Here is a 26212-nt window from a genome sequence, read left to right as displayed (position 1 = left end):
GTCCAAAGTAACCGATGTCATTTAAATTAGCCAAATTTTAATTTGTTTTGGTATCAGCAAGTACTAAAAAAAGTACAGTACAGTATTGATGCATCACTACTATTCACATTATTGTAGCAAAAGAGCATTGTAAGTACTAAATGTACTTACAGAGTGTGCAGCAATGTTTTAACACAACCTGACATTCTGTAAAATTGTTTGGCTTTGGAAATGAGTAAAAAACGACTGTTATGGTCTCATTTTTGAACCCCCGTGCACAGTTGATGCCTTAAACATTAAAATGTGCTGCTAAAGAAGTGAAAGCTTAATAGCAATGGTTGCTAAGCAGTGATTGAAGGGCAGAGAAAATAAGTCTCTAATTCCAGTAAAGCTGTCATTATTCATTTAAAAAAAGAATTCCACCAGAATTTCTGCATAATTACATAATTATGAACATAAAGAACACATACTGCCAACAGTAAAGTTTGGCTGAGGAGGGATAATAGTCTGGGTCTGTTTTTCCAGGTTTGGGCTCAACCATTTAGTTCCAGTGAAGGGTGATGTTAATTCTACAGCACACAAAGCCATTTTCGTCAGTTATATGCTTCCAACTTTGTGGAAACTCGTGACCCTTTCCTGTTCCAGCATGACTGTACCCTACTGCAAAACCAAGCTCCATAAAGACATGGCTTGATGAGTTTGGTGTGGAGGAACTCCAGCGGTCTGCACAAAGCCTTGACCTCAACCCCACTGAACAAATTCCCACATACACACCTTAAAAACTTGTGCAAAGCCTTCCCAGAAGAATGGAAGCTGTTATAGCCTCCAAGGGTGGGCCAACTCCATATTAATGTCCATATAATGTACGTTTTTTATGTTATTAATTTCAGTATTGCACCTACCTGACTCAGGGGGCGGCTGTCCCCCCAGGACTGTATGAACTTTAGCTACTGGTTGAGGGTTCTGAGGAACTGATGCAGAATTCTGAGGTTTGGCTTCAGAGCTGGGGGGCTTGGTGGCTGTAGACAGACAAACATTCAGGGTTACATTTAGCGATATTCATCTTCAAATTAACACTTGATAAGAGATAAACATCTGAAATCATACTGCGTGTCAGATTTGCCCAAAAGATTAAGTTGACAATTCAGCAAAGAATCTAATACATGCACAAGTTTAAGATTAGGAAGATCAAGCAGAACTTCATCCCAACCATAAGCATACAGTGGAATGCAATCTTAGCATCTTCTCTGGCCTTTTCTTGATCAGACAGCTATCCAATCAGCCCAAGACACATGAAGTGCCTAAGTGTAAACAGGCCCCTTGAGATTACTTAACAGTTCACCACAATTGGAGGCAAGGCTGGGCCTTCAATCTGCTTGATGCTAATTAGGTTACATGCTTCCATTATGTGTTACCTACACTAGCCTCCCAGCTCCAATGCAAAACTAAAAAAGAAACTTCAGACACCAAAAGTCTTAGTTCATCAGTGACATTTGAGATAAAGAGACATTTTTAGCTGAAATACTGACTTAAAAGCATAATTTGTTATTTGTTAATAAGGAAAGAAATACCCAGATTAGTAATATAGGCTGTGTGGATTGTACATAAATGGCTGTATTGTATCTTAAATGGTGGTGTGAAAGTTAATATGTTAGTAACACTTTACAGCAATAAATTATTAATACCACTGACATTTAACCATGTTAATTCCCTGGTTCGACTCTTTGAGCTATCTGTAGTTCTAGCCTGAAGCCTAGCTGCTTGAGTCATGTTGATATAACTTCATGTCTGCGCTGTCACTTAAATACAGCTTTTAAATGGCAAGAACTTCCCTGGGTGGCTCTCTTGATAAAAGCAGTTATTTCCATCTACCGCAATGCTGTGAATTTGTTTATCACCTAAGTACATTCAGGATGAAGCTTTACTCACAAGAAAACAGATGATGCAGACAATGGGCCTTTTTTCTTAAAGTTGTTCTTGAGAAAGACTAAGTCAGACAAGTACAGTTCTCCTGGCAAACGCCAAACCCAGAGTCATCCATCGGATTGCCAGATGGAGAAGTGTGCATTCGACTTGTGCTTGGTGATGTAAGGCTTGGATGCAGCTGCTCGGCCATGGAAACCCATTCCATGAAGCTCTCTACGCTGTTCTTGAGCTAATCTCAAGGCCACATGAAGTGTGGAGATCTGTAGCCATTGACTCTGCAGAAAGTTGGCGACCTCTGCGCACTATGCACCTCAGCATCCGCTCTATCATTTTATGTGGCCGACCACTTTGTGGCTGAGTTGCTGTCGTTCCCAATTGCTTCCACTTTGTTATAATACCACTGACAGTTGACTGTGGAATATTTAATAGCGAGGAAATTTCATGACTGGACTTGTTGCACAGGTGGTATCCTATCACGGTACCACGCTGGAATTCACTGAGCTCCTGAGAGTGACCAGTTCTTTCACAAATGTTTGTAGAGGCAGTCTGCAGGCCTAGGTGCTTTATTTTATACACCTGTGATCATGGATCATTGGAACCCCTGAATTCAATTATTTGGATGGGTGAGTAAATCCTTTTGGCAATATAGCGCATAAGCTTGGGGCTAGCATGTTACATTGGGCCAGTATAAAGCACAGCTCTTGTTTAGTGTTAGTGTTCTGCTAAGAAAGCAGTGTGAATTGATTAAGCCCAACTCCACTTGGTCAGTTTAAAGCCTGAGATATTGTACTTTTTTAATGTTAAATGCTTTAATACACTTTTGATTGAGTCCATTTTCATTAGCTCTTCATTTTTGCCATATTGAAAAATCTAGACACCATCAAATCATACTAAATTAGGAATTTTTTTAATTGCTACGACCCTAGCAATGTGTACAGTGCTCAGAACAATGTGATTACTGTTGTAAGAAAGTAGTGCAAAATAGGAAATGGGTGCAAAAATATGGATAGTATGGATTGAGAAACATGTGGCATAAGGGTTGTACCTGTATTTGTCTGTGTGGTGGGAGGAGCCGCAGTGGCTTGCCGATCTACTGGAGCTGTAAGACATTGACATTTGCATCAGTTACACTAAAAGCGTCACTCAGTCTTTGGAAAATGGGAGAATTATCCAAATGTTTTTCATGGGGCGCCTCACCAGGTTTCTGGATGCACTCAGTCATGCAGTCCACCTGCTGCAGGAAGTTGTTACGGTTTCCTTTGCAGCCCCCATACAAGAAATGCTTGCACTCTTTGGCTGCAGGGTCATAATACCAGCGTGGGAAAACACCTCTACATGGGCCAACCACGGGGGGCTCCATACAGGGACCTTAGAGAGGGAGAAAGGAAAAACAGAGAAAGAGAAAAAAAGGTGGAGTGTATTAATGCGTCTAAGCGTGTCAGAGAGAGAAAAAGGGGGAAAAAAGCCTAACCAGGAAAAGGGGGCTACTTTTTTTTATCACAGCTTCCAATCTTGGTTTCAGTTTTTCAAAGAAATCTGCAGGGATATTTTTCCACACCTCCTAAGTTCAATCTTAGAAGTTGGTTGCATCTTCTGCCTCTCAAGATCCAAATTATTGGAATTATCATCAATCCCTAAAACCACTCCACATCTCAGATGTCCAGTTTTGGTGTCTTAGTGCAAATGATCTTCTTTTTTGTCTGTTTCTTTTTCTTAATAATGGCTTCTTAACAGCTACTTTTCAGACCCATGGCATTCTCACAGTGGAAGAATGGACAGAAACACCTGTAGCTTTCTTCAGATCTGAAGCCAGACTGAAACTTGATCCTCTCTCTCACAGATAAAAGCTTTAAGAGCTGTTTATCTGACAGTTTTGGTGATCTACCAGGTCTTGGACAGTTGGTCACTATTTTAGTCCTATTTTCTCTATACCTTACTTATTCAACTTAGGCAAATAGATTATCATACTGTATATCTAATCTCCTCAGAAATATCTTCTTTAGCCATTTTAGATGCAGATTTGGAGGACAAAGCTGTAATTGGTTTTAAGATTGAAGGGTGGACGATTTAAGCCCAAAGTTTTATTATACACTTCTATAACCTAAGAATGGCTCAACCAGTTTGCACTGAAGCACCTGTAAATACTGCATAATAAGCCTGAGTATGTAATATGCCTGGGATTTTAATGGGTTAAAGTGGCAGTCGCTGCACATAAGTTACAAGTGGCCAAATTAAATACTGGTTCATTTGATATTACACTTAGTTTTTAGGCTTTTGTGTAATTGAATTACTTGAAACATTAATATTGTGTACTTAATGACTGTTCTGACTGAAATTAAACCAACAAATGTGTGATCTTTGACTTTTACACAATACTATAAGTTGTATATTCATGCAAAAATTGTTCTCACTACTATCGCTGAAACATAAAATTAATACATCAGATAAATATAAATTAACAATAAACATAAATTAATACATCAGAATGTAAAGAGGAATAAATAAGAGGAAAAAGAGAACGGGGAGAGAATCTCAGACTCCTGATGCCTTTCAAACGTGGGCTCTAAGCTTGGTGCAGGATCAGGTAACAGAACACAGAAGAGCTTTGTTTTCCACAGAGAGAAAGAGAGGGAGATGGAAACTCTCCTCTGAGGTAAACCCCCTTGTAATTAGGCTGTTCCGCCTCTATACAGAATCCTCTCAGCCTACTTATTAGCTGACAGTGTTCCAGCCCTCTGTGGGGTATGTAGTCAGTGTGCTACTTTTCAAACCCTCCCTTATTGCTAGTTGCACTAAGACAAAAGTCAGCAGGATCTTCATATTCATGAGCATATGTGCCGATTGTTCCCTTGCTAGCTTTGATACTGCTTTTAATTGAGCATTTGTCCATGATTGGGACTCTTGGGCTGTGCTGCCTTGTTAATATTGTAAGATTGCATGTGCTTGGGATGGTGTTTCTAAGCTTTCTAGGGCCTTTAGAGTAGAGCTGTATGCAATAAAGAAATGGAAGGTTGAACAAAACCTTGGCCTTTATCATTGCATGAGTAACCAAAATTCTGTCAACATGTATCCCCAAAATCATATTTTTTCCCCATTTCAGCCTCTCCTGCACACAACACTAGTGTTTTTAGGCACTGAAAACAGGTTTATGGGGATGTGTGGATTGCTTCTGTGTTCTTGGAAATTTGAGGGTGATTACACGTTTAATTATTTGTAGTGCAAAGGTGTTAAAATGTACTGTGCTCAGTTCATTTAAATGAGGTGTTAACTCGATTTCAAATATTAAAAATAACCCAATGACTCCAAAGATATGTGACTTGATGATCATTAACCAAAGTCAGATTCGGAAAAAAAATCTTAACTCTGTAAATTAAATAAAGTAAAAACAAACAAACAAAAAAAAAAAAACGCAAAAAAATTTCTCTTTTTTAAAGCTTTTATTTTCTGGCAGAGGTCAGATGTTGAATCTGTGTGAAATAATGAATTATGTGCATTTTTTTCAGAAGGGTGTGAACAGGCCTTATGTCTGCTATGAAGCTGGTGTTGTTACCTTTGCTGACTGAAGGCTTTTGCTGTTTGGTCTGGACAGGGGCCTCTGTATTGCCTGGTTCTGCAGGGATCATGGCTCGGCCCTCTGATTCTCGTGCTTCTCCAATCTGAACGGGAGAGCTCGACGCATGCGTCACGGCCTTACGACCTCCATCAACTTTCCCATTGAGAAACACACAACAAAAAGCCATTCAGTCCAGGATGTTTCAGTCACATTGTAGCCCCTATTTACATTAAACATTTAAAATTACAGCACATTTCACCTAAGCTCGAAATTACAGTACTAGTTTAATCATTAGCATTAAGAGGAATTACGTAAATTCAGTATGCTCAACACAGTGATATGTTAAGTGGCTATTCAAAGTAATCCAGAAACATGGTCAGACTATTTGTTATGTGTCACTCGCCTACTCTAATGCTCTACTGACTCAAACTCACAGTTCCTGCAGAAGTCTTCATCTGAGCGGTCAGGACACTGCTGCTTGCCATCGCATGCATAACTAATGTCGATACAGCAGCCGTCGTCACACATGAACTGATACCGTGAGCAATGACGAGTACATACTGCAGTAAAACACAAGATTTGAATATACACACATTATTAAGAATATGCAAACATGCAAAAGCTTAATGAAATGGGTTTCCATGACTGAGCAGCTGCGCTGAAGCCTAAGATCCCACTGGAGCAGCGTAAAGCATGCTGTCACTGGACTCTGGCCATCCTCAAGCTGATCACCAATGGTCAGTTTCAGACCACTATATCCTGGATGGATATTTGTGGGTGGTAGACCACTCTTGGCCTAGCAGTGACACACTTCTACCAGCCCCATGCACCCTACAATGTCAGTGTCACTGCCCACCATCCACATAACATGGTCCCTCTCTATTGATGGACAGGGTACAGCATGGCTAGCAAACTGTGCAGGAACAGGTTGGCTACAGTCTGTAACTGTACACTTAGATAGTGGACCAATATGGATGGTGGCCAAAGAGTGCTGGTACAAGGTAGGTGTTGCTAATAAACAGACAACTGTGAAGAAGAGAAGAGAGACAGCTGAAGGCATGGAACACAAAGCAAGAGTAAAGGGAGAAGTGATTTGAACCTTCTGCATGATGTTCAGGAGCCAGTACAGTGACAGAGACGTTATCCGAACTCCTCTGCCCGATGGCGTCAGTGACGGTCATCTGGAAGGTGTAGACGCCCTCTCTGAGTCCGCTCAGCTTCAGCAGACCTGGGTGAGTCACCTGCATGAGCAGCAAATATGCCTTTAGCAGGTACCTTGACCTCCTTCAACTCTGTATGACTGTTTATCACTTCAGATTGCACTGTGTAGGCTACGAGTCTTCACCAGGCTTCAAATCTTTTCTATGAATACCCCCAAAATCTCTCTAAACTCCCTCAAACTGCAGGCCTGTTAATGTGGTTTAGAGGACAGTATGACTTTGTAATATAACAATGAACAAAACTGCACCAAACACTTGAACATAGCAGGTAGACAACCTGTGTTGTGCCAATTTCCAACTTCCCCTGCAGAATCCAACTCCCATTCATATTTACACATCATACAAACACTACATTACATTCATTATTTCTATTGTTTCTAATTATTAACATGTATCTTCAGCTCTGCCTGAAATGGCTGCCTGCAGTGTGCAGCTCCATGTTTTTGTTTATTTATATACAAATATATATTTGTATAACTTATAATTAAATTATAAATAAAAACAGAATGTATATATATTTTCTATATGTCTATTTTAAATTTGATGCCAGCAACACGTTTGAAAAAAGTTGGAACGGAGCAACAAAAGACTGGTAAAGTTGTGTAATACTAATAAAAACACCCAGTGGTTAATTGGCAACAGGTCAGTGACATGACTGGGTATAAAAAGAGTCTTTCAGAAGTAAAGATGAGGAAAGGCTCACCACTCTGTGAAAGTCTGTGTGGGCAAATAGTGCAACCATTCAAGAATAATGTTCCTCAATGTAAAATAGCAAAGAACTTTTTTCCATCGTCTACAGTACATAATATCATTAAGATTCAAAGAATCTCTGTGTGCAAGGGACAAGGCTGAAAAGCAATGTTGGCTGGTCGTGATCTTGACATGATTCTGTAGTGTAAATCACTGCATGAGCTCAGGAACACCAAACACAAAAGAGCAGAGGAAGAGGTTTATGCGTTTAGACAAAGAACACCTGGTGTAAAGATGCAAAGTAAACAACCACTGTTCCCCGAATTTGGAATATTTAACCGTCAAACGTAGGCCTGTATATTTGCCTCGCGAGTTCAGTGTCATCATGGCAACAACCGTATATATACCACTCCATGCGACTGCTAACTGGGCTCTGGGAAAGCTGCATAACGCAATAAGCAACCAACAGAACTCATATCTTGATGCACATTGTAGCGGGGGATTTCAACCAGGCAGAATTAAAAACAGTATTTCCAAAATTCAAACAGCACATTAAATGTGCAACTAGGGGTGGAAACACACTAGACAAAGTCTATAGTAACATCAGGAAAGGCTACAAGACAAAGCCCTTACCACGCCTGGGCCTGTTGAGTTATATATCCATGCTGTTAGTTCCTGCATACACACACTGCAGGAAGAGAATTCCACCAGCCACAAAGATTATAAGAACATGGCCAGAGGGGGCATTGCATCAGCTGCAGGACTGTTTTGAGAGTACAGATTGGAGTGTTTTTGAACACCAGGATTTGGAAGTAGGCACCACAACTGTGCTCTCCTACATCAACTTCTGTGCTGGAAATGTGACCGTGGACAAACCACTACGGGTATATTCCAACCAGAAACCCTGGATGACTAAAGAAGTGCATGTCCTGTTGACGGCAACGCAACATCGCTTTCAGGTCTGGTGATGGCGCACCGTATGGCGCTGCCAGAGCTGAGCTGAAGAGAGCGATCTGGAAAGCCAAGATGCAGGACAAAAAAAGATTGAAAATCATTTCAGGACCAACAACACGAGGCAAGTGTGGCAGGGAGTCCAGCATCTCACCCACTACAAACCAAGCAACACCACAATGGCTGTAGGTGACTCAACGCTTGCGGAGGAGTTAAACCATTTCTTCACACGGTTCGAGGTGGAATGTTCAGAGATCGCAGCAGCTCCAGCCTCACAGTGCAGGAACATGAGGTAAGGTGCACACTGAGAACGGTGAACCCTAGGAAGGCAGTGGGACCGGATGGAGTGACTGGGAGGGTCCTCAAAGAGTGTGCGGATCAGCTACCTGGGGTTTTTTACTAAGATCTTCAATGCATCACTGTCCCCGTTCTTCATACCACCATGTCTGAAGTCAGCCATAATTGTACCAGCACCTAAAAAGACCAGTATCAGCAGCCTCAATGATTATCGACCAGTCGCTCTGACACCGATCGTCATGAAGTGTTTTGAGAAACTGGTAAACGTCACATTGTGTCCTGTCTCCCACCCACACTTGACTCATTTCGGTTTGCATGCAGAGCTAACAGATCAACAGAGGATGCCATAGCAACAGCACTCCACACCACCATCTCCCACCTGGAAGTGCAGGGGCACTACACCAGGCTGCTCTTTGTTGAATTTAGCTCTGCTTTCAATACCATACTCCCGGAAAGACTGACAGTTAAGTCATTGGACATTGGTCTTTCAGAAAACATCTGCTGCTGGATTAGAGACCTCCTCTCAGATCGCATAGAGAGTCAGAGTTGGTCCAAATCTCTCCACAGCTCTCAGACTCAACACCAGATCCCCACAGGGCTACGTGCTGAGTCCACAACTATATACCCTGTACACGTACGACTGTGTTAGTAGCCATCCAGACATTACAGTTAAGTTTGTGGATGACACCACACTAATTGGACTTGGACATACCAGGAGGAGGTCCAAAGGCAGGTGGACAACAACTTAGTCATCAACACCTCCAAAACTAAAGAACTCATTGTAGATTTCAGGAGGAGGAAGTCCGATTTGCAGACAATCTGGACAAATGGTGAGTGTGTGGAGAAGGTATCTAGTTTCAAGTTCCTGGGGGTGCATATGGACGTAGACCTCCAATGGAGTTCCAACACCTCAGCGGTCATGAAAAGGGCACAGCAACGTCTCCACTTCCTAAGGATCCTCAGAAGGCTCAATCTTAAGAAGGAACTGCTGACTGTTTTCTACCGCTGCTCTGTGGAGAGTGTGCTGACTTACTGTATCTCTATGTGGTTCTCCAGTTGCACCATGGCACACAAAAAGGACTTACAAAGGGTCATCCCCAACCATCCCTTAAGGAACTCTTGAGACCATGTCTCAGAAGGGCAGACAGGATTAAAAAAGACATTACACACCCAGGGTACCGAATGTTTGAACTGATGCCATCTGGCAGACGTCACAGACAAATGAAAACAAGGACAAACAGACTAAAAGTTTTTACAATAGGGCCATAGCTCTGTTAAACACAAACATGTGGAAAAATTCAAGTTTGATGGGTCATGTGCAATCGTCTTTTTTGTTTACGTTTTGCTGAGTGCAAATTTGTATAGTATTTAAGTTATTTTATCTTATTTTTCTCTTTCTACTTTCTTTTTTTTTTTTTTTTGCACTGAGAACGAGGGGGTTTGTACTTCAATTTCGTTGTGCAAGTGTACGAGTACAATGTGCAGTGACAATAAAGTTCATTCATTCAAAAACCACTGTCTGTGAACATAGTTCATGGCTGCATCCGCAAATGCAAGTTACAACTCTACCATGCAAAGAAGAAACCATACACAAACAGGATCCAGAGGCAGTGTTGCCTTCTCTTTTTCAGGGTAGGCCTTGCTTATTTCACTAAGACAATGCCAAATCACATTCTGCAAGTATTACAACAGCAGTGCTCCGTATTAAAAGAGTCTGGGTGCTAAACTGTCTTGCCTTCAATAAAATTTCTCAGTTTCAACATCTTATATGTTGTATTTGTAATATCTTCAATTAAATATAAAGTTAACATGATTTGTATATTATTGCATTCTATATTGGTTTACATTTGGCACAGCATCCCAACTTTTTTGGAAATGGAGTTGTATTTTATAGTAAGTCCTACTGTGCTCTAAACCTCATCAGCAAGTCCAAGTCCTTAACCTAAGACCAGGATATGGTTTAAGTGAGTTGAGAAAAGTTTGGGGATGAATTTACCAAAAATATTTGGGTGACTACTGTTTCTACAGTTTGTTAGCTACATTAGCTTCAAAGCTACAGTACTAGAGAGGCAAAATTTAGACGTCAAAACACATTTTGGCTGAGCAACTATATCTAGAATGAGTGAAAGATTTTGTACAATTACATTTTTTGCCAAACTATTTCTTTATATCATTTTGCTTCATAATGTGGCCAAGAACTGTCGACTTTGACCTACATGCAAAATAACCTACCACAGATCATTCTTCTTCTGACGTAGGGGCAAGCAATATTCAAAATAGGACTGCAACAAAAACAGACCCATGTGAAACACAGTGGTATGTGTCCGCAAACACTTGAGGATGACTCACTTAAAAGTTATATTATGTTTCAAGGTAAGCTCTTAAATAGCTTAGGATCAGTAATGGCATGTAAATCCGGCAACTGCTTGCAAAAGTCCATTTCACATAGAGGTCGCATAGAAATGCAAGTAGCTGATCAGGCTTCACAAATTATTTTTGTGGTTAGGAAATACGAGAAACAGCGATTAAAAACACTATCATTTGCTCTCCTGCACCAGTCAGTGTGGGTGCATTCAAACTGTTTGAGCAGCAGTAGATTTGCAGCAATTTTGGCTGCAACTATTTCGCAGTTTCAGCAAAAAAAACTTCGCACAACTGATTCATGTTTTTTTTTCTCAATAAAGAGAAAACACAACACCCAAGAACTTCTCCACAACCAGTTTGACAATCCGAATATCCAGCTCAATATGCAGAATATAGCAAAACGACAGAAGCAGAAAGAAAAGTCTCTCCCAGCACGGCAACAACATCTGTAGATTCAGTTTTTGAAATGATGAAAAACTCTCACATGACACAGCTGAAGTTCAAAGTATATACACTCACTGGCCACTTTATTAGGTACACCTTGCTAGTAAAAGGTTGGACCCCCTTTTGCCTTCAGAACTGCCTTAATTCTTCATGGCACACTTTCAACAAGATGTTGGAAACATTCCTGAGTTACTGTTAAACACTGAGTTACTGTTGCCTTTCTATCATCTGCCCAGTCTCCTCTGACCTCTCACATCAACAAGGCGTTTTCATCGACGCAACTGACCGCTCACTGGACATTTCCTCTTTTTCGGACCGTTCTCTGTAAACCCTAGAGAGGGTTGTGTGTGAAAATCCCAGTAGATCAGCAGTTTCTGAAATACTCAGACCAGCCCATCTGGCACCAACAACCATGCCATGTTCAAAGTCACGTAAATCCCCTTTCTTCCCCGTTCTGATGCTCAGTCTGCACTTCAGCAAGTTGTTTTGACCACCTCTACAAGCCTAAATGCATTGAGTTGCGGCCATGTGATTGGCTGATTAGCTATTTGTGTTAACAAGCAACTGTACCTAGTGAGTGTATATAATTATGCATATGTGGATTTTGTTGCATGTACTGTAACAAATTTAATTTTTTATTTTGTATTTTATTTTTGGATTTAGGTTTTCGGTCGATTCTGTCCTGAATTTCTGTTTTGGTTTAGTCCAAGAATTCAATAAATACTGGGTAGCACTTTACTTGAACCTTGCTATGTAACCTTGACATAACCATGTCAAAACATGCTGTAGCAGATGGCATATGCTGTGAAAGTTGTCATGACAGATTTTGTTCTCATGTTTTCATTACTATTATGCTGGCTTTACACAGGGAAACTATCTGTAGTCACCCAACTGTAGTTGTTTGAAACCTACATGAAACCAAACTGCATTTGAGTTGTATAATGTAACAGGCAAACTGCAACTGACTTGAAACTCAGCCGCAACAGTTGCAAACGTCTTAACATTATGAAGCAAATGTCCATGAAACAACAAATCAAAATGCTGATAGCACATCATGTGAATAATTTAAATGATTCTTTTCACCAGATCAGTGGACAAGATAATAAAACAAAAGACAGTTTATTCGGCAGTTGAAAAAAGTCTCTGTGATGTTAATAAAGTCATTCAGAGTGGCTTGAGGTGAAGTGCTCCATTCCAGAGAAATGTGTTCAGTGTTCTTCAAAGTGGTGGTGATACAGGCCACAATATCCACAATGCAAATATATCCCTTTCATTTACTGTGCATACTGACCTACATGCGTCTTCTGAGTTTTTATATACAATGCTGATTTGATATGAAATGTCGTGCATATTTTTCATTATTCATGGTGTGTAAATTTCATGACGAATGGACTAATGGCCTAAAATGACTTTGAAAAAAGTCTCGTTACACTGACATACAGTACTGTGCGAAAGTTTTAGGCATCTAAGCAAATTTTTAAACAACTGACCTCAGCAGTGAGTTTATCACAATATACATTAGAATAAAGTTGTATTCATAATTCAAATAAACTCAAAAACAATAAAAGGTAACAAGAATTTCTTGGGTCCATATTTTTCCTTGACACATTCACAGCAGCCACAGAGATTCCTTAATATCATCAATTACATCATGAGCTCAGTTTACTGAAGCACTGATTGGTCAAACCAGGAGCTGCTGTTTAACTACATATAATACTGTAATACTGGGCTTCCTCGAGGAGAGGTATGAAAATGGTTAAACAAACAAACTAACACCCAGAAAATCACTATTATATATATATATATATATATATATATATATATATATATATATATATCTTATGAATTAATATTCTACCAATTTTGTTTATCCAAATTTAAACACATACTACACAAACAGATAGATTTTGAAAATATGTCTTGGGTGCCTAAGACTTTCTCACAGTACTGTACATTAAAAGTAAAGTATGTTTTTCCATTTCCTTTTCTGTTTTTTTTTTTTGCATTATGTTAAGCCAAACTTAATTATCATGCAATAGGTCATAATGTTTGTTGTCAGGACAGCTTGTGTCACATGCTAATTATGGCTGTGTACTGTAGTCAGCCGTCATGAAATCAAACATTATGACACCTGTCTTTTACCAGTAATGGCAACATGACACTGTTATATTACTGAACAAAATCTGTTAAGACAACTCATGATAACATGTGCCACAACAGGTTTATGACATACTCATGTCAGTGTTACCAAATGTAGTGTTTTCCTGATCAAACAAAGTTCAGTAGGACCATACGTACAAACAAACCTTACGTACAAACAAACAGAATAAAACTAAATCCATCTCCCTGCCTTTTTTCAGAGTATACGACTGCCCACATGTCCGGACGGACACTGAAGGACAACTGACTGCTGAGCCCTCCTGCTACCCACTTCAGACCGGCTGCCCACGCACCAGCTACCGCCACCTACCTTGCCTACCCTACCCTACCCTACCACCTGCTTAGCTGCCCGAAAAACTACATTTATGTTTTCATAGACTCCTAGCTATTACTACTACTAATACTACTGCTATTAATATTAGTAGTATAATCACTTGTAGGTAGTTTGACCAGAGGAGGATGGGTCCCCCCTTGTGAGCCTTGGTTCCTCCCGAGGTTTCTTCCTCACCTGGGGGTTTTTACATTCTTGTTAAAACTTTGTTTTAACACCCTTGGTCTTGGTCCTTTATGCAGTTTGCCTGATCTTACTTTACCCTAGTATATACACCGATCAGGCATAACATTATGACCACCTCCTTGTTTCTCTGCTCATTGTCCATTTTATCAGCTCCACTTACTATATAGGGGCACTTTGTAGTTCTATAATAAGCAACACTAATGTGGTGGAGGTGTGTTAGTGTGTGTTGCACTGGTATGAGTGGATAAGACACAGCAGTGCTGCTGGAGTTTTTAAACACCTCAGTGTCACTGCTGGACTGAGAATAGTCCACCGACCAAAAACATCCAGCCAGCAGCGTCCTGTGAGCAGCATCCTGTGACCACTGATGAAGGACTAGAGGATGACCAACACAAACTGTGCAGCAGCAGATGAGCTGTCGTCTCTGACTTTACATCTACAAGGTGGACTGACAAGGTAGGAGTGTCTAATAGAGTGGACAGTGAGTGGACACAGTGTTTAAAAACTCCAGCAGCACTGCTGTGTCTGATCCACTCAGACCAGCACAACACACACTAACACACAACCTCCAGGGCAGTGTTACTGCAGTGCTGAGAATGATCCACCACCCAAACAGTACCTGCTCTGTGAGGGTACATGGGGGGTCCTGACCACTGAAGAACAGGGTAAAAGTGGGCTAACAAAGTATCAGAGAAACAGATGGACTACAGTCTGTAACTGTAGAACTACAAAGTGCACCTATACAGTAAATGAAGCTGATAAAATGGACAATGAGCGTAGAAACAAAGTCATAATGTTATGCCTGATCGGTGTATATACTAGGGTAAAGTAAGATCAGGCAAACTGCATAAAGGACCAGGACCAAGGCCGTTTTTGGACATTTGAGGGGACTACATATCAAATCAAATCAGCCTGCTCTGTGTAAATAACTAATTTCATATGCAGTATATGTGAGCATATACTGCAATGGTAGCCTATTTTAAAGGCACACTGTGTGCTGTATCTGTGCTAGTAGTATGTCTGAGACCTGCTCTGTATGTGTGAACACACTGAAGCTTCACAATACCTCTATTGTGCTGCTGAGCAGGTGTACAGGAAAGCCCTCTCTCACAAACACAATTACGCCAGAATCTCCAACCATTTTCCGTGAGGATGGGGCGTTGGTAGGCAATAAGCCAATATTGCTGGTGGCTCTCTGGCTCTGTGTGTGTATTCCTCCAGTGTTTATCAGCTAATTTAGATCCTGATAATGTCTACCATCCAACAAAGACAACAATCAGTTCCCTTTGTCTGAACTCTTGAACACGGTGGACTAGATTGACAGGAGAAATCAGCCTCTGTGATGTAGAGAATGAACACTGTGTCTTGTCAACAGGCCCCCTGTGCGTCAATTTCTAGCAAAGTCCTTTGAGAAAATTCTGTCCACTTAGCGGCCATCTTGGCAAAGCCACCGGGCAGTTATTTCCACTCATACAAGACCAGGTTGAAAGGATTATCATGTTTACAGTGAAATTGCAGTTTTTAAATTATAGTCTGTATTATCAACAATGATGCTCTAAGTGGGGAAACCGAACTTAACTTAATAACAGAGTTTGTGAAATGCCTGAAGATAAGTAAGACTAATCAGTGGCAACCAAACCTCCACGTGTTGTGACATCACAACCACAACTTACTGGCAGTCTGGCACACTACAATCAGGGTTCAAGCCTAAGGCCAAAAAAAAAAAAAAAAACAGGCCTGAACCTTAATTTGTAGAAAGTAATCACAATTTAAATTGGACCCACAATATTAGTATAAAATCACAAATCACAATTAGATATTTTCCCCAAACGTATTGGCTTTAATTAAGAGAGATCATCAAAACTCAAGGCCAAATAACTGTTACATATTTGAAATCAGTGGTAAAATCTGACAAAAATCTTTGTTCAATAACCAAGAAAAACTATTGCACTTGCACAGATGCCCACAACTTAGGGTGTCTTTTCCAGTTTTCCAGCTTAACTGGAAAGCTGACTGGCCCTTTTTACTGAAGAGGGGGGCTTTCTCTGCAAACAGACAGCATGTTGAGTGTTCCGAGCTTTCCCGTTCACAACGTCTCTGTTTGTATTTTAGCTTGCAGCTCACTGCACACCAAACATCTCAAATAAGTAGCATAAGCATGTTGTGCAGTGGTAAGAACATTTCAGCAAATTTAGTGTACTGGCCCATGATAGGTTGAAGCCCAGCTGCTACATAGTCCCCCCTCCCACAAATAGCTTTTTCTGGACGTACTAAGAAAGCCTGTATTTTCAATAAAAAATAATCTGAACTCTGCACAAAGTAAACCTTGAAATATCAGAAATATCAGTCTATATATCTAAAATAAGCCATCCAAGAGCAGTTTACTACTAAAAACATTTCTGAGGTCTTTAAAAGCATGGAAATTGCAAAATGAGAAACTTTTACATTTAAAATCAGCAATCAGCTGCATCAAGGCAGAGGTGGGGGGTTACTGTGAAGGGTCTAAAATAGAATACCTGCTGGCATCTGATATATTTGTCACAGATAAATGGAAATTTTATTTATCATTACTTGTGTAGCAGGCTCCAGCACCCCCCCGCGACCCTCACGGAGAAGCGGCTTGAAAAATGGATGGATGGATGGATGGATGGATGGATTACTTGTGCACCATTAGAATGACATCTGATAACTTGACATCTGTTACGTTTTTCACCATTTCCAGAACTGAAGCCTGCAACAGTTGTTTAACTAAGATGGAAACTCATTAAAGACTTTCAACACCACTAATCCATAAAACCTAATGAATATGAGGCAGCTAGCATCTGTAAAGTTTCAAGGTGTATTACATTCACTGCACTTCATAAACATATTCCAGTATAACTTGAAGATTAATAATTAACTAATAGTTACAATGATTGGTTATTATTGTCGGTATCAACAACAATATTGTTACTGGCCTAAAAACTTCCCCATTGCTGCATGCCTTGAGTAAACACACCCAGGTTTTACTGTGTACTCTTGAATACTTACCTTCATGTTGACGGAGGAATCTCCCTTAACGAGTGCCCATTCATATCGCATGATGCCATGGTCATCAATGCTGTCCCTGCCGTCCAGTATGGCCCAGTCTGTAGGCAGCTGGACCACCACATCCTGTCCAGCATCGCTACGAGGGGGTTCGTCCAGCTCTGGTAAAAAAAAACATCAATGTCAATTCTTAAAACCTTGGATTAAATCCAGACTTATCGGCTCGATCAATCAAATTAGATGTAATTCGACTAAATCAATTTTATGAATAGAACAAAATGATCACTTAAAAATAAACTAAAACGTGTAATAAATATGTGTGCATATACTAAAAACAGTGATTTTACTGTAGTATTTTAAAGTAACTGGTAGTCTAGCATATCTTACTTAAACTAGTTTGCTACTGACTGCAACATATGTCCACTTGTGGGGCTGTATTATATACCAAATTACAAACATTGGCTTGGATTTCCATGGTCAAAATTTGGGATGTAAGGATAAAAAAACAGACAAGAATCCCCCCTCTGTGAAATTGCCAGCCCTATATTGGTTTTAGATCAATATGTATTGCGACTACTCACTACTTAAACACCAGTACTGTCTTTTTTCTTATCCATATCTGCAGCAGTCTACACCAGGGTTTCCCAACCTTTTGGAACTTGTGGCCCACACAGACGACCACAAAGGTTTCCATGGTCCACAATAAGATTTAACTGAGCTGAGCATTTTTTCTGAGCTGCCTAATGAGACCTGCTACTGTCAGGCTTGAAGAAGCTGTAAACAGTGTTCTCCAAGCAATGGTGTAAAATGTTGGGTCTTCTAAGCTTCACTTAAAAAGACCTCTGAGCTAACAGCACAGAGTGGTAGTTACTCGTTTGCAGTTCTCCCACACATGAAGCCCAGACTGCTGGGTTTTCTTCATTTTGTTATATGATTGGTTTTTCTGAGTTTTCTCAGTTTCAGACATGGTGGCTACTTCACCAGCCTCAAGCTCCTTTTGAAAGACCTTTTTAACCATTTACCATAATGGCTGAGGACTTGCGCTGGAAATACACATAAATCGCTACCATTTTGCAAGAACATCCACTGAGCTTGATATGTTATTCTTGCAAGTAATCAATATTTGATCAAGGTTATTGAATGTATCCAGGGGTATAACACTGATGACGTGAACACCCTGGATAAGACCTTTCAGTGACCCCTTTTCCTGCCATCATCAGTCTAAACCAAATGTGTCCAATTTTGGAATTAACTTTTTAAATTTGTCAAAACTACAATGTAGTGGACCTTTAAATATTCCATGAACACCTGAGCGATGACAACATTATACACATACAACTCTTAAACCTCTTAAAATCTCCCCAGATTTGTTTGAACTGGACACATTGCATCTTTTCTTTTGTGCCATAACTGCTGTCCCCTAGATTCATGTTGGTGTTTGGGGATAGGAGTGCACATTATGCTGCATTGCACGCTGGGGATTGTAGTGCAGTGCACTGTGATATTAACAGAAAATAAAATACATTTTGTGGGCCAAATAGGATTGTGCCAGGGCCCTGACTCAGCACACAGGCCTTATGTTTGACACATGGGCTATAAAACACTCACTGACAGTCACTTTGTAAACACAGCGTGCATCTGTCACATGCTAAACACAGAAGTCATATGATTAGTCTGTCTTTAGAAGCAGACTATCACTACAAGCCTTTGTTCACAAAGCTGTGTGGTTTGATTTACTGCTGCTGCCTAATGACTGTGACATAAACATGTCTCACAAAATCAACAGTTAACATTTCATTCACAACAGATGTGCTTATTAAACAACGGTGTCAACTACTCTTCATGATTTTTAACCCACAGAGCACAATGAATTACGCAACATCACTGCCTGTGTGAAAAAAAACGCATACTTAAGTACACAAAGCAAATTAAAAGTATTTTGTATGGAAATACAAATATACTTGTTGGCATTTTTGGGTACACATTTTAAATGGTACTTTAGTATGATTTTAAAGAAATGCACCTGAATAAATATATCTCTTAATATATTGAAGCACACTTAAACAAAAGCATATATAACTGCCTTAAGTGTGCTATTTGGAAGCCTATTTTACAGCAATGACTGTTAAAATATGCCTTAGTACATTTTAGTTGCAATATACCTCAAATGTAGCAATCAAATATGACTATTACTATGCATTTAAAATGTTTACTGCTTAGCAGTGTTGTGTCTTAACAACTACTTAAGTTAACTTTATCGCAACATAAGTTGGTCTGAGTTAGATCTGAAAAGCACTTGACAGACAAATTTCAACATTACTTAAATGTATTTCAAGTATATCTAAGTTGTGTTTAGTTATTCCTAATAATGTATTTGGGTGTATACTTAATTATGTTTCATAAAAGTACACACAAAGATGTTTCATATGTTGAACGAATTTAAGTGTGATTAGTGATACAGAAAAATAATTTAAAATGTCCTTAAATGCACTTTAATTGCAGCATGAAGTTATATTATAACTTAAGCAAATGCTAAAACATACTTTAAATGTTGACTGAACGGTTACCCATATTTCACTGCTAGTTGGAGTTTAAAATATCTTGCAAGTTCTTAACAACTGCTTAACTGAGTTTGCAACACAAGCTGTTCCAATCTAGATGGAAATGCACTTGTGGGCACAGAAGATGTATCTCAACATCACTTAAATGTAATTTAAGAATATCGCTGTTGTTGGATGAAAACCTCATATCTCAACAGGAGAAGAAAAAACATACTTTACTTTTAATGTAAATTTACATTTATGGCATTTGGCTGACGCTCTTGTCCAGAGCGACTTACAATTTGATCATTTTACATAGGCAGGCCAAGGCGGTGTTAGGAGTCTTGCCCAAGGACTCTTATTGGTATAGTGTAGGGTGTTTGTCCAGGTGGGGATTGAGCCCCAGTTTACAGTGTGGAAGGCAGAGGTGTTAACCACTACACTGACCAACCACATCCAATAAAGTATACATTCATATTTCAATACATTACAAAAAGGCACTTACATTAAATTAAATTAAATACACTTAAATTAAATCAAAGGAACCAGAATTTTTTTTAAGTAATTTTGGGCCGTTTCTTTTGGTTCATTCGTCATGAAATTTACAAATAATTTAAAGGACAACAGACTTTTTCAAATTATGACAAAAACTAAAAAAACGACAAAAGTGGAGATGGCTTCCAAATCAAGATATCGAGAAACATCGCTGAGTACCACTCAACACTAATCCAGACATCTACAATTACCTTGTAAATACTGCATCGGTGTACACATCATTCCATCTGTGGAAGACTCGGTGGAATTCTGCCTTTACCATCAACCACACCATCAAACGTCATCAGGATCAGAAATGTGAGTAGTAGCACCATATCTGTTCAATAGGGTTACACAGTTTTGGCTTAACGATAGTTTAAGTTACTTAAGGCCTGCTAATGTTCACTCACCTGTATTCACTGTCTAGCTGAAGCATACGAGGTCTTGACGTAAACAGTCATAAGTCAGTCATCCGTCAATGTCAGGTGTCAACAGTGAACCATTTGCAACACAATAGCAAAAGTACAGAATTCATCCTTAATCCGACTGTCAAAGCAATGAGAGCAGGGGAGCAGACTCTGGGGCAGGGAGATGCATCTCCAGTTAAGCCCATTCAATGTCCATTTAATGTGACTTCACTCTAGCACTGCAAAATCACCTTGAAACTCTCTGAATCACACATTGCGTTATAAATGATTGACCACTGACTAAACAGCAGTTCAGCTGGTCCAGTAGTGTGAAGGAGGCAGTGTAGAGTTTTATTACACACTTCTATAACCTAAGAACAGCTCAATAAGCTCCTGTAGTTACTGAATAATAAGACTTATTATTTAATAAGCCTGGGGTTTTAATGGTTAAGAGCATGCATGAATCGACAATTCAAGAGAAATTCCATTCATTTTGACATAATTCAATTGTTAAGGTGTAAGAGATACAAGGTTGTTCCTACAGTGATGACACATAATACTGATAATGGTAAAATAGTGGTTAAAAAAGTGACTTTTTTAAAGTACTATTTTGCCATAGAATGCTCCACCATTACTGTATTTTTGAAAAACATTTTAGGCCAAACCAGATCACAAAACAAAGTCTCAAGCATCACGCAACATTTCCAAAACCATTTCATGTAACAGCTTCTTCTGGTTTAGCCTTTACAGACATTAAACGTCTCCAGACGTCTGGTTCCTATCCCCACCACTGTGAACAATTGTAAATCTGTATGTTTCTCTAGAACGTAGCGTTTCACATAAAACCACTCTGAATGACTTTGTTTACATCTTAATTATTTATGATGAAATTAAAACGATCCGTGCAATTCCCGTTTAAGTGCTATTTGAGCAGGGTCTGTTTTACCTGCAGAGGGGCTGTAATTGAAGCGATTCAGTCTGACAGTAATTACTGTGGAGTTAATGTCTAATGGAACTGGCTGTACTTGGAGTTGCTGCAGTAATAGCAGTCCTGTTCCCAGAGCTGGTTCTTGCTGTAAGTGGTATAAGCAGATGCTTGAGGCTCTGAGCCACCAAGGGGGCCATGAGTATGTAATTTTTAAAATGGTACTGAATATTCTTTGTAGGAAAACTCTCAGTCCAAAGATTTCCACATTTTCTGATCATCAAAATAAATGAAATAATAGTTTTTTTATTCTTACACATAAAAAAGTAGAAATGGGTGGGATGCTGCATACGCCCCCCAAATGTTCAGAAATGGCTGTCAGTCCATTTTAATTGCACTGCTTGTTGACTGATTCCGCCCAAAAGTAGTAAGTTATATGCGTATGTGACCTACATGAATTTCTCCAGTACGCCAAAGACACCAGGATGACGTACCACTCTGGCCAAATTTACCAAGACATGGCAAGAGCTCTCTGTGACATCCTGTATCCCAAAATGCAACACAGTCGTTCCGGGAGGATACAACCACTCATGTAACTGGTCATTTGTAATACCTCTAAATTCAGTCTTTCTTCTATGCATTAAAAAAAGACAAACTCAAAGAAATCTGACCAAGTGCTGCTGCACTGAAGCCACACCAGCCCTCTCTCTTGAGGTGGGTTTGCTGACTTTGTCTATTTAGAAGTGAACTTGCTTCATAACATGGATAAAACTGTAGTTCAGCCAGACAAACCGTTCAGCATCTTCTTTTTAGGTCACACTGTGAAGCAACACTGGTTATTTTTCAGTCTAACTAGGTCATATCAGCAACTACGAGAGTAAAGAAATTGAAATGACTCACAAATGGAGGAGAACCGGTGTGTTTGGAGAACCACACAGATGAACCCAATGTTGACCATTTTCAAAGCTTATTTGTGGCTTTGAAGATGGGTAGAAAACACCATCCTGCCATCTGTCTTGGTATGATGTCTATTTTAAAACTCATTCATGCAATTATCTAACCAGCCAATCATGTGGCAGCAGGTCAGTGCATAAAATCGTGCAGGCACTAAACAGCAGTTTCAGGTAATGTTTACATCAATCAACAAAATGAGGAAAAATATGATCTCAGTTATTTTGACCGTGGCACAATTGATGGTGCCAGACGGGGTGGTTTGAGTATTTATATAATTACTGATCACCTGGGATTTTCACACATAACAGTCTCTAGAGCTTACTCAGAATGGTGCATAAAGGAAAAAACATCCAGTGAGGGGCAGTGTTGTGGACAGACTTGTTGATGAGAGAGGTCAATGGAGAATGGCCATACTTGAGCTGACAGCAAGGCTACAGTAACACTGATAACCTCTCTGTACAATTGTGGTGAGGGGAAAAGCACCTTAGAATGCACAGCTTGAGGTGGATGGGCTACAACAGCAGAAGACCACATCAGGTTTCACTTCTATCAGCCAAGAACAGAAAGCTGAGGCTGCAGCGGGCACAGGTTCATCAAAACTGGACAGCTGAGGAAATGAAACTTGATTGTGGGTTCAGAATGAATCCCTGCAGCCAGCCTGTCTTGTGTCAATAGTCTAGACTGGTGATGTAATGATGTGGGGTATGTTTTCATGGCACACCAATCAATTATCGCTTGAATGCCCTAGTCTATGTTGCTGACCTTCCTCAAAGGGAGGACCTCCCTAGTATTAGTGTAGTGTTCCTAGTATTAGTCCCTAGTATTAGTGTAGTGTAAAGTGCTCACTGAGTGTATGTGCACCTCCTCAGTCTACACCAGTTTAGCTTTAGCTGAAGTTATGAAGTGTTTCACCCGTTTGAATGAGGCTCTATAAAGGGCAGCCAAGAAGAACAGAGCTCATTTACATGGGTCACAGTAGCAGCTGGGAGGGCAAAGAATCCTAGATGACCCTGCCCCCCTGTAACTTCCTCCAGCTGATTTCAGAGGACCCTAAGCCAACTTGGAGATATTATCCCTCCAGCAGGTCCTAAGACGACCTCGGGGTCTCGTCCCAGTAGGCTGTGACTGGTAAATCCCCAGAGAGAGGCGACCAGCGGGCATCCTGGTCAGACGCCTGAGCCACCTCAACTAGCTCCTGTCAATGTGGAGGAGTCGTGGCTTTACTTTGAGGTCCTCCAGGATGACTGAGCTTCTCACCCTTTCAAGCAGAGTGCAGCCAGCCACCCTGCAAAGAAAGTTAACTTCCACCGCTTGTGACCATGACCTCATTCTTTCGGTCATTACTCAAAGCTCATGACCATAGGTCAGGCATGGGATGTAGAATGCCCAGTAAACAGAGAGCTTTGCCTTATGGCTCAGCTCTCTTCACTATTACAGTCCACATATTGCTGCCGCCTGTCCCAGCCTGTGGCTGAGCTCACAATCCCTCTTCCCATCAACAAGATCCTGAGGTACTTAAACTCTTCCAACTGGGGCAGGTCTTTTCCCCTTACCTGGAGTGGGCAGGCCACCCTTTTCTCATTTACATATACCAGTCTTGACGGTAGAGTAACCAAAACAGCCTGTTCAATTCTAAAGGATAAAAAGAGGCTGAACATGAGTACGTAAATAATAGTTCATGAGTTTTTGGTGCATAAAACCACACAAATGCAAAAACGGATCTCATGGTGGTTGGTTAGTGTAACGGATAACACCTCTACCTTCTACGCTGTAGACTGGGGTTCAATCCCCACCTGGGTAAACACTAAACCAATAAGAGTCCTTGGGCAAGACTCCTAACACTTTGTCCACACCTTCGTCTACCTGTATAAAATGATCAAATTGTAAGTCGCTCTGGATCTGAGCGTCTGCTAAATGCTGTAAAATGTAAATGGGGAAAATATGCAAGATGGGTCCTTTAATCCTTTTCATCTAAAACTTTGTTATTTCAACACTATTTTCTTTGCTGCTTGTGTTGATTCTGCCTGTCAGTGTCTCCTCTCTTACCCCTCATCCACGCCTCTCCGCCTGCGTCCTCCTCCTCGTTCTCCTCCGCGGGCCTCCTCAGCGCGGCAGCGGTGCCGTTGCGGCTGTAGGCGGTGAAGCCGCGCTGCGGCGAGAACGCACACACGCTCGCGCCGCGGTACGTACAGTTGAAGAGGTAGCAGCGGGGCCCGTCGCGCAGCGCCGCGCGCTCCTCGCGCACCACCACGGCCACGGTGCAGCGCGGCTCGGCACAACACGCGCGCAGACAGTCAGCCGGGCCGCTGGCGCCGCTCGGCGCAGACAGGAAGGTGGCGCCGCGCTCGATGGACGCGGCCGCGCGGATGATGCGCGACTCCGCGGCGTCGAAGTGGCCGAGGCACGTGCCTCCTCCGGCCTGCTGCTCTTCATCGTCCCTTTCCTCCTCCTCCTCCTCCTGCTGCTGCTGCTGCCCCGCTCGCGCGTACGGCTGCTCCTCGTGCTGCAGCTGCTGGCGGAACTCCTCGAGCAGCTCCTCCACGCCGCTGATCTTGTTCTTGAGGTCCGAGAGCGGAGAGGAGGAGCGCGCGGCGCGCGAGCTCACCGGAAACGACGAGAGCACAAAGCAGAGCAGCAGCGGCAGCAGCGCGAGGAGGCGCGCGACGGTTTTCTCCCTCATGGCGCTGTGAAGAAAGTAACGGACGCCGCCCTGCGTATCAGCATCGTCTCCGCGCGCACAAAGCCATGTTTATACCCGAACAGAGGCGCGCGCGCGCACACAAACCGGCGTTTTCCTCAAAGCGCGCGGCTCGGCAGGTGAACAAACTCGGCTCTGGTCCTCGGAGGAGGGGGATGCGCGAGCGCCGCGAGCACGCGCATGCGCAGAGAGCGGAGGAGAGAAGGAGAGAGGGGGAGAGAGAGAGAGAGACAGAGAGAGAGAGAGAGAGAGACAGAGCAGAGAGAGACAGAGAGACAGAGCAGAGAGAGACAGAGAGAGAGAGCAGAGAGAGAGAGACAGAGAGAGAGAGCAGAGAGAGAGAGACAGAGCAGAGAGAGAGACAGAGAGAGAGAGAGAGAGAGCATCCTTGCAAAAAACCGTGTCTGGTCTGACGTCACCGGTAGGCCTGTCGAGGACATAAACAAACAATCCTGCAGCAAGCGAAGGGTGACGTCACCGCAAAGCGGCTCCCATGCTCCTGTATTCTACGCACTTGTAGCTGGTACGGAGCCCCCGAGGTGACAAGAACCAAATAATAACCACGAATTAATATACCGAGGACACAAGTGACCATATGGAGGCCACGAATTAATACATTGAAGTTTCTCATAACTCCTGGCGTCCTTATATTAATTTGTGGCCACAGGTAATTAAAACAATATTAATTTAAACTAAAAGAAACAAAAAAAAACTTTCCCTCATTTACCATTTCAATCAAACAAATCACAAAGCAAGGCTCCTTGATTTTGGGTGAAACTGTGTGTGTGTGTGTGTGTGTGTGTGTTGGGGGGTAGGGGTTGGATTGTTCGCTAACTGTTTAAATGATATATTCTCAAAATAATAAATCTCAAAATAATAACTCATAACCAATCATAATCAGTCAAAATCTCAGGATAATAATGCATTGTTTTGACATAATCAATCCAAATCTTAAAATAGTAACTCGTTATTTTGATATAATCAGTCAAAACCTCACACGAATAACTAATTGTTTGACATAATGAG

The 26212-nt window shown here is 41.2% G+C and overlaps 1 protein-coding gene across 1 annotated transcript in view; it reads right to left on the bottom strand.

The window, feature by feature from the left end:
- Window positions 1-25365, bottom strand: part of lrp11 (low density lipoprotein receptor-related protein 11) — a 28044-nt gene extending 2679 nt beyond the window's left edge. Inside the window, exons 1-8 of the mRNA XM_017697728.2 lie at window positions 24535-25365; window positions 17132-17289; window positions 6558-6699; window positions 5893-6018; window positions 5456-5611; window positions 3103-3273; window positions 2951-3004; window positions 882-998 (exon numbers count right to left, since the gene is read on the bottom strand). Of these exons, the coding sequence (XP_017553217.2) occupies window positions 882-998; window positions 2951-3004; window positions 3103-3273; window positions 5456-5611; window positions 5893-6018; window positions 6558-6699; window positions 17132-17289; window positions 24535-25168 (1558 nt within the window). The 5' untranslated portion in view covers window positions 25169-25365. The remainder of the gene's footprint in view (window positions 1-881; window positions 999-2950; window positions 3005-3102; window positions 3274-5455; window positions 5612-5892; window positions 6019-6557; window positions 6700-17131; window positions 17290-24534) is intronic.
- Between the last annotated feature and the right edge of the window lie 847 nt (window positions 25366-26212).

Source organism: Pygocentrus nattereri, chromosome 4, assembly GCF_015220715.1.
Source record: "Pygocentrus nattereri isolate fPygNat1 chromosome 4, fPygNat1.pri, whole genome shotgun sequence".
Classification (NCBI taxonomy): domain Eukaryota; kingdom Metazoa; phylum Chordata; class Actinopteri; order Characiformes; family Serrasalmidae; genus Pygocentrus; species Pygocentrus nattereri.
The sequence above is the reverse complement of the archived record's forward strand: the minus strand, read 5'-3'. Positions and strand labels throughout refer to the sequence as shown.